The sequence below is a fragment of the Dendropsophus ebraccatus genome, chromosome 6 (genome assembly GCF_027789765.1).
Source record: "Dendropsophus ebraccatus isolate aDenEbr1 chromosome 6, aDenEbr1.pat, whole genome shotgun sequence".
Classification (NCBI taxonomy): Eukaryota; Metazoa; Chordata; class Amphibia; order Anura; family Hylidae; genus Dendropsophus; species Dendropsophus ebraccatus.
The window spans coordinates 10,966,238-10,979,603 of record NC_091459.1 but is presented as its reverse complement, the minus strand read 5'-3'; the positions used below and the strand labels follow the sequence as shown (position 1 = coordinate 10,979,603).

At 41.2% G+C, this 13,366-nt stretch overlaps 1 protein-coding gene across 2 annotated transcripts in view; it reads left to right on the top strand.

Moving 5' to 3' along the window:
• Positions 1–13,366, top strand: part of FAM83B (family with sequence similarity 83 member B) — a 79,179-nt gene that overhangs the window by 55,817 nt on the left and 9,996 nt on the right. For both annotated transcript variants that reach the window (XM_069973422.1, XM_069973421.1), the window contains exon 3: positions 7,462–7,626. In XM_069973422.1, coding sequence (XP_069829523.1) covers positions 7,462–7,626 — 165 coding nt within the window. The remainder of the gene's footprint in view (positions 1–7,461; positions 7,627–13,366) is intronic.

Here is a 13,366-nt window from a genome sequence, read left to right as displayed (position 1 = left end):
TGAAGCAGTGTCGCCTCCTCGCCTTTTAAGAGCCATAACGCTTTTCTGTCCCCACCTACAGGGCTGGTTTAGGGCTCTTTTGTCTCTTTAGGGCTTAACCCCATCTGTAGGTGTAAGTGATCGGGACTCCCTATCAGTCAGTGACAGGTGCTTAACCTGTCACTGACTCCCTTGAACGCCACGATCACTGTCATTAAGGGATTATTGACAGACATCTGCGAGATTGCTGCTGCCTGTCATTATGCCCGTCTCCAGTTACACTGATGTTGGAGCGGCCCCACACACATTTAAAGCCCCTTCAGTTTAGGAATGTATATCTGCGTAGACGTGTAGGGGTTAAAATGAATCTGGTTATCTGGCCTCTGTGCCACTTTCTGTCCTTGTGGACTATGTTAATCTGACGCTGCTTTATTTAATATACTAAAGACTTTAATAGTCATAGTTGATTTCCATGCCTTAGCTGGTATAGGGATTGCTGAAAACAACATCAGTATGATGATTCATATGTTGCCATTTTATGCTATGTGTTTATGCTGCAGTGTATTTGATGACCTGAATATTATGGAGAGAGCTCATGCTAAATATACTGTACCTGTCACTGAGGTCATCATGGGAGAGCTTAGTGACAGGTGCACTTTCACTGCTGTTACTCTTTTACCGTCCCTATGAATTCTATCACATTCTATAAACTTAGTATTTATAAACAACCAATAAAGGTCAGGACAATTTCAATAGGAAGATTAAAGAGTGACAGTGGAGGCGAGAGTGACAGCCAGCTCAGCCATGCACTGGGCACAGTGCTGTCTCACCACAGTCAGTAACTGGCTGAGCGGACTTAGGCTATGTTCACACAACGCAAGAGACCAGCCAGGTCACGGAATGGCTGGTCTCTGCCCAGATCATCCCGGCCGGCCAGATGATCTTTCCTGCCGCAGGATTCTGATGAGGGGGCATCAGCGCACCCGCATCAGAACCTCCCACAGCACACAATGAAGCAAGTGGCCGGAGCCGCTCACTTCATTGTGTGAACCGACAAGGTTTCCTACGGCCACTGAATTTATAATTTCCACTGAATTGCGGACGCAGAAAGCTTACATGGCGCCACACGGGATCCCAGCCAGAGCGTATACGATGTGTATACGCTCCAGCCGGAATCCCATAGAAATGTAGGCAATGTTCCACACTGCATAAAGTACGGCCGTTGTAGCCAATGGCAACAGCGGCTGTACTTTTACGTGGTGTGAACATAGCCTTAAGGTGGCTATGATCAGCAGGGGCCACCATTTTTACAAACTTCTTACAAATCTTTTGCAAAATTTGTAACAAATCTGAACGTGTCCTTTTCTTGAACATCATTACTTGAAACCAGATTTACCTACAATAAAAAGCCTAAAAAATGACACTTATCATGTGTGACATATATATGCTGTTTCGATCCAGCCAGATCTTTTAAAGCCTTTAGTGTTGTGTGACCCAACTCTCCGATCAAGCTGCTCTAACCTCAAATATAGTCACCAGGTTAAACATATATATATATATATATATATATATATATATATATACATACCTCTGGGCTATGTTCACATTTAGTATGAGACCGGCCGTTCCATGACCTGGTCGGGTCATGGAACGGCCGGTTTCAGAAAAGATCATCCCGGATGGTATTGCAGTCTTTCGAGCTGCTGAGTTGTACGCACCGGAATCAGAACTTTCCACTGCACGCTATGGAGCACCATGGCCTTACAGTGCATACCTCTTGAACGTTTCCACATTTTTTCATGTTATAGTCACAAATTTTTTGGGATTAAAAAAAAAGTTTTGTGTGGTTGTGTGGTGTGCATTAATATTGAGCCCAATTTGCAATAACTGCTGTGATTTATGCAAAACATACAATGTATTTGATTAAATGGAATCCCGGACGGAGCCTATACATGTAGTATACGTTCCAGCTGGGATTCCAACCGGCTGCGGGAAAAATGTCATTCATTCATTGCGGCCGCTCTCTCCACTCTCCATTGTGTGCAATGGTAAATTGGGATGCTGGTGCACACGGGTACGCCCGCATCCGAATTCAACAGTACCGTCCAGGATGATCTTCACTAACAACAGCCATTCTGTAACACGACCGGGTCACAGAGCGGCCTGTGTTTGACGTAGTGTGAACCTGGCCTTAATATGTTTTTTTTTCTTCTGGAATGTCTCTTATAGGGCCTTGTCCATAGGGTATTATTATTATTATTATTATTATTACTACTGTTTATTTTCAAGGAACTCTTGATTCCAGAGCATTGTAATATGTACAGTGGGGGTTAAAGCAGTTATCTAGGATTAGAAAGACATAAATACTTTCTTCCAAAAAAAAGGCACCATTTTTATCCTCTGGTTGTGTGTGGTATTGCAGCTCTGCTCCATTGCAGTGAATAGAGCCTAGTTACAATACTAAACACAACCTAAGGACTCTTATTGGAAGAAGGCAGCCATGTTTGTATGTACAGAATGCAACATTGGATGATGCAGCTCAACTGAACAAATTGGGAAGCTTCAAAGGTTTACAAAAAAGTTTTAGACACCCGTACGGCAATGGGCACTGTGAGTAGTGTTACGTCTTCCTCCTAGTATATTATGCATCTATTCCAGAATTCGGCAATCTAATATATTCTAAGCAAATAAAATACTCTAAAATGAATAACAATAATGAGGCAATAGTGATAGATAGAAAGAAGGAAGAGGGAGATGAGATATTATTGTCTGGATTTCATTACACAGCATTATTGTTATAATATTAGGTGGCAAATGTGAAAAAAGGGTGGAGATTTATGTAAAGAGGCCATAAAGTATAATCATAGGCATAAAATATAAACACAAATAAATAAATGGCAGGCTGATAAATTACATATTACCATCAAGCTCACATTTCCTTCACCGTTTTATTTCACTCGCTGCACACTGCACCAATCTGTCTGAATCAGAAGATCAAACATATAAGACTGAAACGCCAAGGAATGAGACCAAGTTATTATACGAGATGGCCCGAAACGGTCCACAATCCATGAGGAATTGTTGGGGTTTCCCAGCAAGGGATTTATGAAGGCTGTGCAGTTTTCTATCTCACAAAAGCCACAGTTTTGCAAAAAATTTTAAAATTGTTGCCCTTTCTGCACCCCTAAGGGTGCTTTCACACAGCGGATTTCTCAGTGCGAATTTGCAGCGACATCCACTGCGGATCCCTGCCCTGTACAGTCTATGGGCAGACAAACTCGCAGCAGGATGTACATCCTGCTGCAAGTTTGACAGCAGCCCGCCCGCTAACCCCCGCCACCGGAGCATAAACATCACCTGATCCAACTTGCTTTGGGGTCCCCGGCACGTCCCGCTCGGCCAATCAGTGCCTGCCCCGCCACAGCGCACTGATTGGCTGAGTAGGACATGAAGACACCGGAAGCCCCGAAGCAAGCCGGAGCGGGGAGCAGGTGAAGTACACACTCCAGCGGCCGGGGGGTTAATGGGGCAGGCTGCTGTCAAACTCGCAGCGGGATGTACATCCTGCTGCGAGTTTGTCTGCCCATAGGGTTTACAGGGCAGGGATACGCAGCTGGTCTCGCTGCGAATACGCACCGAGAAATCTGCTGCGGATCCATTATGTGTGAATGCACCCTTATTCTGCTCTTACAGAGAGAGGGCAGGTCGGGGGGCAGATTTATCATACCTCCTTAGTCAGAAATTGGAATTGATATAAATCATTCACAGACAGTGGATGTGCAAAATGTATTATTAGGCTTGTGCCTCCCAATAAATATGGCCGCCCCCACAATTCTACGTTTTTCCATATGTGAACAAGTGAACTTGTTGTGTGGCACTACGGACGTTGCCTTACACTGTTGCTTTAAAAATATTGGGCAGCCGCCATCTTGCCAAACACAAAGGTCTCCTGCTCCACTTTCCTCCACTAGTGACACCTGGCTCTTTCCCGAAACTGTTCCTGACTATCTCGTAGTGGGTGTTCTGATCTGTGACGTCTTCTTCAGCCACCAGGAAGCAGAAAGAACTTCAGCACATGGAACACAGGCTGGCGAGGGCGGCCAGTAACCTGTCTATGCAGCACTGCACCAGTATATTTGCCAAGGAGGGTGTCACTTTAACTATATAGGATGGGGGATGGGGATATGGTGTGTTCTATAAAGACTAGTATAGTGTCAGTGGGACCATTATATTGTGGGGGCACAGACTGTGGTTCTACTATGTCATAAGGACATGTTGTGCGGCATTATAAAATACCAGTTATACTATATAATACAGTGTGTAGCCACTACTATTATATCTTGATGGCATAGTCTGTGACAGTATTATGTCCTGGGGAACAGCGTGTGGCAGTATTATGTTCTGGAGTCACTGTGTGTGGCAGTATTATGTCCTGGAGGTGCAGTGTGTGGGAGTATTATGTTCTGGAGTCACTGTGTGTGACAGTATTATGTCCTGGAGGTGCAGTGTGTGGCAGTATTATCTCCTGGATGCACAGCGCGTGGCAGTATTAAGTCCTGGAGGCACAGTGTGTAACAGTATTATGTTCTGGATGCACAGTGTGTGGCAGTATTATCTCCTGGATGCACAGTGCGTGGCAGTATTTTGTCCTGGAGGCACAGTGTGTAACAGTATTATGTTCTGGATGCACAGTGTGTGGCAGTATTATGTCCTGGAGTCACAGTGTGTAACAGTATTATCTCCTGAAGGCACAGTGTATGGCAGTATTATGGCACAGTTTGTTACAATTTTTCATCTTGGGAGCACAGTGTATGTCAATCTTGTTAGCTTTGCTACCCAAAGAGTTTATACTAGCAGGGGGTCATGGCAAAGGGAGGAATCCCTACTCCTGTACATTAAGGGACAAAAGGCTTTTCTCATCTGCACCTTAAGATTCCAGAGTGTTGTACATATAAAAGGGGGCTAACATAGAGTACAAATAACATAAGGGAAACCACAGCTTAGCACATAGGTAGAGAGGACCCCCCTGCAAGGGCTTACAATCTACAAGATGGGGGAGGGAGACAATAGGTGAGGGGGGCAACTGTTCCCATCGTGGAGCAGAGGCAACAGAACTATTGTAGCCTATTCTGAGAAGATGGGTTTCCAGTTGCTCGTGAAGGTCTCAATGGTGGTGAGAGCTGGATCTGTCAGGGTAGAATGTTCAACAGTATGGGGGAAGCTCAAGAGAAATACTGGAGATGGCTGTGTGAGGAACAGACAGGGGGAGAGCAGAGACAGAGAGAGGTGCCTGTGCATCTAACTACCTCCCCCTTCCTCCCTGCTCCGTGCTGTGGGCACATATACACTGTACTACTCCTCCCATCATCTGCTCATAGAATATTGGAATAATAATAATAGGAATATTATCATTCACTGACAGCAAACTGAGATCACAAACCTAAGAAAGAAATGACGTACAAATTGTTTTATAAATTTACATAACTCATTATACACAGATTGTGCTTTATTTGCATTAAACCAGATTCTCCTTTCATTGAAGGAAAGCTTCTTGTTGGCTGGAGGTCAATAGTGCCATATCTATTTACTTGACTCGCAGCCAATTTCTAAATAGCATCCAGAGAAACATTAGTCAGATCTCATTAATAACAGGAAGCAAAAGATTTCACTAAATATTATAAGCCTGAGGCACGAATGTCTTAACGTATGTGTTTTACAGACTCACTGAGTATCTGTCATACAACCTGTTATGGCTCTGTTCACACTAAATCTGTGGTAAATGCTCAATGTACACATCAGGACAACCAAGTCCTGGTTATGTATTTACAGATATACATAATTATTGGCAGACATGTGCAATAATGATACTGCTATGTGTTCCCCTTTGTACCAGTAGGAAGTGAGTGGCAACACACTGTGCTGTATTTGAGCCAGGAGTGGAGTTTTGGTACTGTATATGTTTTAAGTGTTATTTACGCTTTTCGAGTTTTTTTGGTTAGTTTCAATGTTTTTTTTTTTTTTTTTGCAGAAATCAATAGTATGGGCAATTTTAAGAAGCTTTGTAATTGGGTTTATTAGGCAAATATGCCATTATCTGCATTCAAAAAGACTTTCCCCAGCCCCCCCCCTTCCTCCTCTCTCTCATCCACTGCTCATTATCAGGAAATCTTGACTAGTTTACATCAGTCGAGCCCTGTGTAACCTATGGAGAGGGGAGGGGGGAGGAGGGAGATTAGTCGCCAGCAGAAAACAAAGGATTACACAGTGGGACCTGTGTGAAAGCCGGTATTCAGAGGTCAGAGAGGTCAGTGCTGACTTCAGAGAAGATAGCCTGGTGATGTAGCTGTAAATTAACTCTTTGTTGTTCTGTTTTGGTGCCTCATCTCCCTCTACCCCTCCCCTTTCCATAGACAACCATGAATACAGGGGGAGAGCTTCAAACTGCTTTTTTATGATAATGCATTTTTCGGCTAATAAAACCCTAATTACAAAGTTTCTTAAAATCGCCTGTACTTTGATTTCTGCAAAAAAAAATAAAAATAAAAAAAGGCTGACTGTAAAAGTCAAACATACAGTATGCCAATAGAGTACATTTTTGGCTTATGTCAGGTTGATATCAGTTTATATATTTATTATATTATATTATATTTATTAAAAATTATATATTATTATATATTTATTATTATATTTTTTTTAATTGTACTGAAATGTGCCACTGTCTGTCTTCTCTAATACAGAAACAAAGAAAATATGAACCATCAGTTAAAAATGTTGAAAATGTATAAATAACAAACATACCTCAAAAAACACTTCTAAAAGATAAATATTTTTTTCATTCACAAAAAAAAAATAAAAAAATAAAAAAGTAGATGTTAAGGATGAAAGAGCATAGAGTAAGTTGAACTGAAACTGTACGTGATTGCTGGGCCGTTGAATCCAGTTGCCTAGAAAACCCCAGGGCTGTATCCATCTTTTTTAGGCAGCGGGATTTAATGGCCGAGTGATCAATTTCAGGTTTGACAAAACTTACTGTAAGTTCGCTCATCTCTAGTAAATGCACTTTACTTGCTTTGCACTGCTTGATGTAGTTTTTAGGCAGTTTCTAAAGCCAATGTCAGGATTAAATCATGAAAAAAAGAATTACTTTGAATATGGGAAATATTCCACTTCTTTCTTTTTTTATCCATGTTTAGTTTTTGATTAACCTTTTAAAGGGGTTGGCCACTTTAAATTTAAAATTTCACAGTGTATAGTATTAGTAAGTGTTCTCTCTGTATATACTGACAGCAGCTCCTGTGTATCTCATAGAACTAAAATCAGACTCCCTCCTCCGGGCTGTGCTGTCCTGCTCTGTGGTGATTCTGTCTGTAAGATGGCCGACATGGAGGAGCATGTGACCATGTAGCCATTTAACATATACAATAACAAATTAACCTGAGAGTCATATAAAAGTTTATTTACTTACTTTCTATCTTTCTGCAGGTGATTGCCATCGTCATGGACATGTTTACTGATATTGATATATTCAAAGAACTTGTGGAGGCCTCAACCAGAGGAGTTCCAGTATATTTACTTCTTGATGATGTGAACTTTTCACATTTTTTGACAATGACAGAGAAACAGGGGTTACAAATTCAAAGACTCAGGGTAAGTGTTATAAAGAACTTGTCTATCTATCTAACCTATCTATATATATACAGTATATATATATATATATATATATATATATATATATATAGCTAGTTTAATTTTTTTATGGCTGATCCAAACTGATTATAAAGTTACGTGTATAACATTGACAACAGATTGTTATGTGTCACCTTTGGAGATACAGGTATAGTAAAAAAAAAAAAAAAAAAAAAAAAAGTTTCCAGGAGTTAAATAAATTAAACTGGCAACAGGATATATTAATGACCTAAAAAATAAATAAAATTACTCATTAGTTAAATAGTGCTTATTTATTTTCCTGAACACCCATGTGACCATTACAGACAGACAGCTCTACCTTGCCTCAGTGGTCACATGACATACATATAAGCCAGTGACTGGCAGCATCGGTCATCGCTCAGAAAAAATAAACAAAGACCGGTTTGACCATTTGGGGACTGGTGCTGAAGCTGAAGTGGGAATTACCTAGTGAAAAATGTGTTAATTTTTTATTTTGTAACATATCCTTACCTTAGTTTAATTTAATTAACTTTTAGACAACCCTTTCCAAGATGGAGCAAGATAATAAACTAATACTGACCTGATACAATCTGGCAAACTGTATATAAGATACAAATCGTCTGAGTATGTTAAAGTGTCCCTGGCGTAATAACTTTCAGGCTATGTTCACACTATGTAAGTTCTTATGTAGTACTGCAGGCTTCGGGGATCCCTAGCGGCGCTGTAGAAAAATGACATGTCAGTTTTCTGCGGTCACCATTCAGTGAATAGCGGCTGCAGAAAACCCTGTCAGTGCACACTATGGAGCATGCGGCTTGGGCCGCACGCTCCATTGTGTGCAGTGGGGAGTTCTGATGGGGGTGTGCACGGATACGCCCACATCAGAACTCAGTGGAGCTGAAGATCAGCTGTATGACACCGGCCATTTCTTGACCCAGCAGGTGTGAAACGGCCGGTGTGAGATAATATCATCCCTGCCTGTACTGCAGCACCGGCCGGGATGATATTATCTCACCGGGTCACGAAATGGCGTGGTGTCATATGGTGTCATACAGCGTCTGAACATAGCCTCAAACTGTAAATCAGCAGTAGATGTGATATAAAGTTTGTTATTTACATTCATTATTATTGTTTTGTTATCATGGAGAACACAGCACCTGTGTTCTAACTCTTTTTTTCAAAACACAGGAAGTCCCATGTTTCCCAGGTCACTAACAATAATTTTTGGTGTATCATCAGACATGTCAAAAGTTAGTGATCACAGCCAAGACCTGGTCTGATCAGAAGAGCCATGGAAAGATCAATCCGTCAATATTTTCTCATAGACTTACATTGAGAAAATATTGACGGAATGAGCGGCCGGCCGGAGAGTTGATCATGCATGTCAAGGCTATGTTCACACTACGTATATGTCCGGCCGCATATTTTCCGCGGCCGGACATATACGTATGAAACTCCGGTTGGGACTTTACGCAAGTTGCGGCCGGATACGTACGGACCGCAAACTTACGCCCGTAGTGTACTTACGCTTCCTGAGCACTCTTCGTAGCGATCTGACAGCGGTCTTTTACTTGGAAATCTTCGCCTAGCCCCGGACACCCCACAGAACCTTTTGGATCGGCACAAAAAGCTTTCAAAATGAAGAAATCACCACTACGTACGGGACCGCATGTAACGTTACGGGCGTAAGTTACGGCATTTCCGTCCCGAAACAATGGTCTGGTTCATTTTTTACGGCGCCGCATACGATCCGGGCGTAAGTTCGTACGTAGTGTGAACTGTGCGGCCGTAGATCGTATACTTTACATTGTACGCAAACTACGTAAGTTTCCGGGCGCTTATTCACGGAACGCGCTACGGCCGGAAACTTATGTAGTGTGAACCCAGCCCAAAAGTGATTTTTTTTGTTGCAGGTTCTCTTCAAATCTATTGCAAAGTATACACTCCAATGTCAAGCATATCTTCAGCGCCTAACATTCTTCATTGAAGTATCTTTATTGTGATCTATCAGTCACTGCTTGGATCTTAATCAAAAGATCATGACTGCCACCTCAGCAGTATACATATTCTGTTCTATGTAGGGTTAATTTTTTTTTTTTCCCGGAACTATGATAAAAGGATACAAAGAAAACATTTTGACATCAGCCATGGGAATTTATTTTTTATTTAAAAAGAAGAACTAAGAATAAAGAAAAATTTCATTACTCATATAGACAAATCTGTATTTACAAGATATGAGACATGAATGGAATTTTTTTTTTTTTTTGAGGAACAGTTTATTTTTACCCCACAAAAAAAGAACAAGTTGTTTCTCTACAGCATTAGTAAAAGCTATTCATCTGTCAGGACTGCTTAGCTCATATGGTGTAAAAAAAACAAAAAACTATACAGTGTGTTCAGTCAAATATTAGATTAAAATATTGAAAGATTATTGGAAAACAACACGACTGAATATAGAAAATGTATTTTGCTTTAACTCAACACAACAGATGTTTGAGACTCATGATAGACGCCATAAACATCAGAAAATTGGCAAGTGCTGCTGGAATGAGCGAGATCTATCAGCAGGAACCTAATGTCAATCGTGATCTTAACCTGAGTGAAAAACTGACAAATCCGATTTGATTGGAGTTGGCACCATCTCCCAATCTCTCTGTGTTCGGTATACAAGCTGGTATCTGCATTGTTATATCTCAGTTATCTCAATAATTTTCAGTTATTTTAGTAAAGAGTTTAGTGTTCACCTATTTGCTAACTTGTACTGTATATTTAATTTACCTTAAATCGTTAAACAAAAAAGTCTAATTCTGCCATTTTCACCACAATAAATTGGCAGAAGTAGACAAGAAAAACACTTCTAGCTCATTGATTTATCTCTTGGCCAAAATTTTTTGATGCAAAACCATCATCATATTAGTCAAACCATTCATCATTTTACATTGAACGCGATGTAATGACACGTTATTGTATCAACTTTTTAATCTGGCACAATGTCCATCACAGTAGTAGACTCAACACATGGGACAAATGTATGACCCCCATTTATCTGGGTTTAAGAGAAAAGTCTGACTAAACCCATTTTTTTGTAGCAAGGGCTGGGGAGGATAAAAGAAATGATATCCTCTTACCTCCTCCGCTCCAGTGCTGGTGGCCTCATACCGCCCCTCTGGTCTCAGGGTCCACAGCCGCTTTCCGATCTGAGTGGGGACCTGAGTTGTGACGTGTGAGGTGCGCTCAGCCAGTCAGTGGACGTAGTGTTGTCCCGCCTTGGCCGCTGACTGGCTGAGCGGACCTCACATGTCATGACCGGGATCCCTGCGGGGACCTGAGTTGCAGTGTGCCGTCACCAGTGCTGGACCGGGGGAGGTCAGAGCATGTTATTTATTTTATCATCCCCAGCACTTGCTAAAAATTGGACTTCTCCTCTATTAATTTTACCTTATTAGCTCGCTCATTCTACACATCACACATTAAAGCATGCTGCCCTTCTGCCTAATTGGACCCTAAACCCCTCCCCTTCCCCCCGCCATATAGGAATACACCAGTATTATAAATACACATGGCAGGTAAGGGGCCCTGTGTCTGGTTTTTCATTGTGACCCAGGAGCGTCCCATTATACCTTTCAATCATCACATGCCTATTATCATAAACTACACTCAGCGCAGTGACTTCAATGCTATTTGTTACACACTGGTCATTATGGGTAAGTGTTTAACAATGAATAAACTAGTCACGTGCGCAGCAGGTTTATGGTGAATATGACATTTTCTATTACTTTGTGATACAACAATGGCTTCCTCCTGAGCAAATAGGGTCACATGTGACTATGATTGAGTCCTTTTTGTTGTATTAAACATTTATCATTTTTGTATTTAAACTTTTTTCGACTGGAAGACAATAAAACAAAAATAAGACAATGATGAACTTACAGTATATAACTGCAGCAACCTGCCTGTTGTTCAGGAGAGCAATTCTTAGTAGTGTTTGTTGGCCAGTGCAGTGCTGACCCGATCACTGAGATGTTCTTGACCTTAGTGTTTTCCTCACTTTTGCTATAGTGTGACTAGGGCTGGGCTTCGGGTCCTTTATTTATACCTATAAATAGGCTTTAAAAAGGAGGAGAAGGCATAATAAGATTTCCTAGATATTACTGTACATTAAGGCATATAGTAAATAGCAACACAGTCCATGGTCTCTACGTACTTTCTGTGGCACCCTATGCCTAGTGAATTGTGAAACCTCATCCTAAACCGATTGACAGTGATTAACTCTTTGCAAGTAGGCCACAACAGAATAAACACTCATTATTATTCAAATATTGGACTAGAGATAAGTGAAGCAAATCTTATAAATCAAAATTCACTTTATTCTGCGAAGCGAATTCCTGCTGATTCCTTAAGAAAATTAGCAAAAAAAAACAAAATGGTGGCCACACATGTGGTCTGGAGCGTCACTGGGCGGGGGAAAGAGATTAACCATAATCTCTAGCGCCCGTCTAATCAGCTGCAAGCCCCTCTGTGATGTCAGCACCTCCCTCTCTATATAAGGTGGAGGTAACGAGGCGACCAGTCAGCTGTGTGTGGAGGAGAGAGCAGGATGGCAGCAGGCAGTTACAGCAGAGCAGGGAGAGACTAACAGAGGGATATAGGGACAGAGAGGAGAGGAATGGCAAAAATTGGATGACTGACTGGCTGATTGACATTTTTATTAAATTGTGATTTTCCGATATTTGACACTTTAACAACAACATGCTTTACCAAACTTGCACTTCTGTAATAGTTAGGGATGAGCGAACCGGCCAAGGTTTGGGTTTGTATGAACCTGAACTATCAGCTTCTTATTCCCGCTGTCTGCCCGCTCCGTGAGGAGGGTGGATACAACCTTGAGGACCGCCTGGAAAACTGGGATACAGCCATAGCTATAGGCTGTATCCCAGTTTTCTAGGCGGTCCTCAGGCTGTATCCACCCTCTTCACGGAGCGGGCAGACAGCGGGAATCAGAAGCCGATAGTTCAGGTTCATACAAACCCGAACCTCAGCCGGTTCGCTCATCCCTAGTAATAGTCCCAGTATTGTAGCTACTATAATTTTGCAAATCTTTACCAGTTTGACCAAAAATTTGCGAGCTTGCAAAATGAATTTCCACCTGCTTCGCTCATCTCTATATAGGCCTGACTTTCTGTATGCTTTCTGCTCAGTGCATACTGTCTGGACCAGGCCCAACAAGTTTAATGAGCTAAGTCACTAAAGACCACAAAGGAAGATGCTTCTCTAGGCCCGGTCAGTATTTTTTTAATTTTTTTTTTTATGTCTTGGAGTCTGAGCTGTCTCAACCCATCGTGAATCCCAGGGTGAATTAGAATTTTTTTTTAATTAGCAATTTTGTTGATAGTAAAATAAAAATTTTATAGCTCTTGGAATGTAAAGATAAAAAAAAACTAAAAACCAAGGAAAAAGGTGATTGTCATATTTTTTTTAACAATGCATTACAACATAACATTACAATTTAGTTAGGTGGTAAAGAATCACATATGCTGGAAAGATTGTTCAAATCCTTCCATGTATTAATAATTGACAAATATGAGATATAATATTAAATTTCAGTTTTCACCCAGTTTTCATGAACTAAATGTTTTTACGTTTGTTACGTTTATTTGAATAGAACCAATCATCTGTACGTGTAAATACTATATTTAACAGGCAAAGTAGCTGATCATTA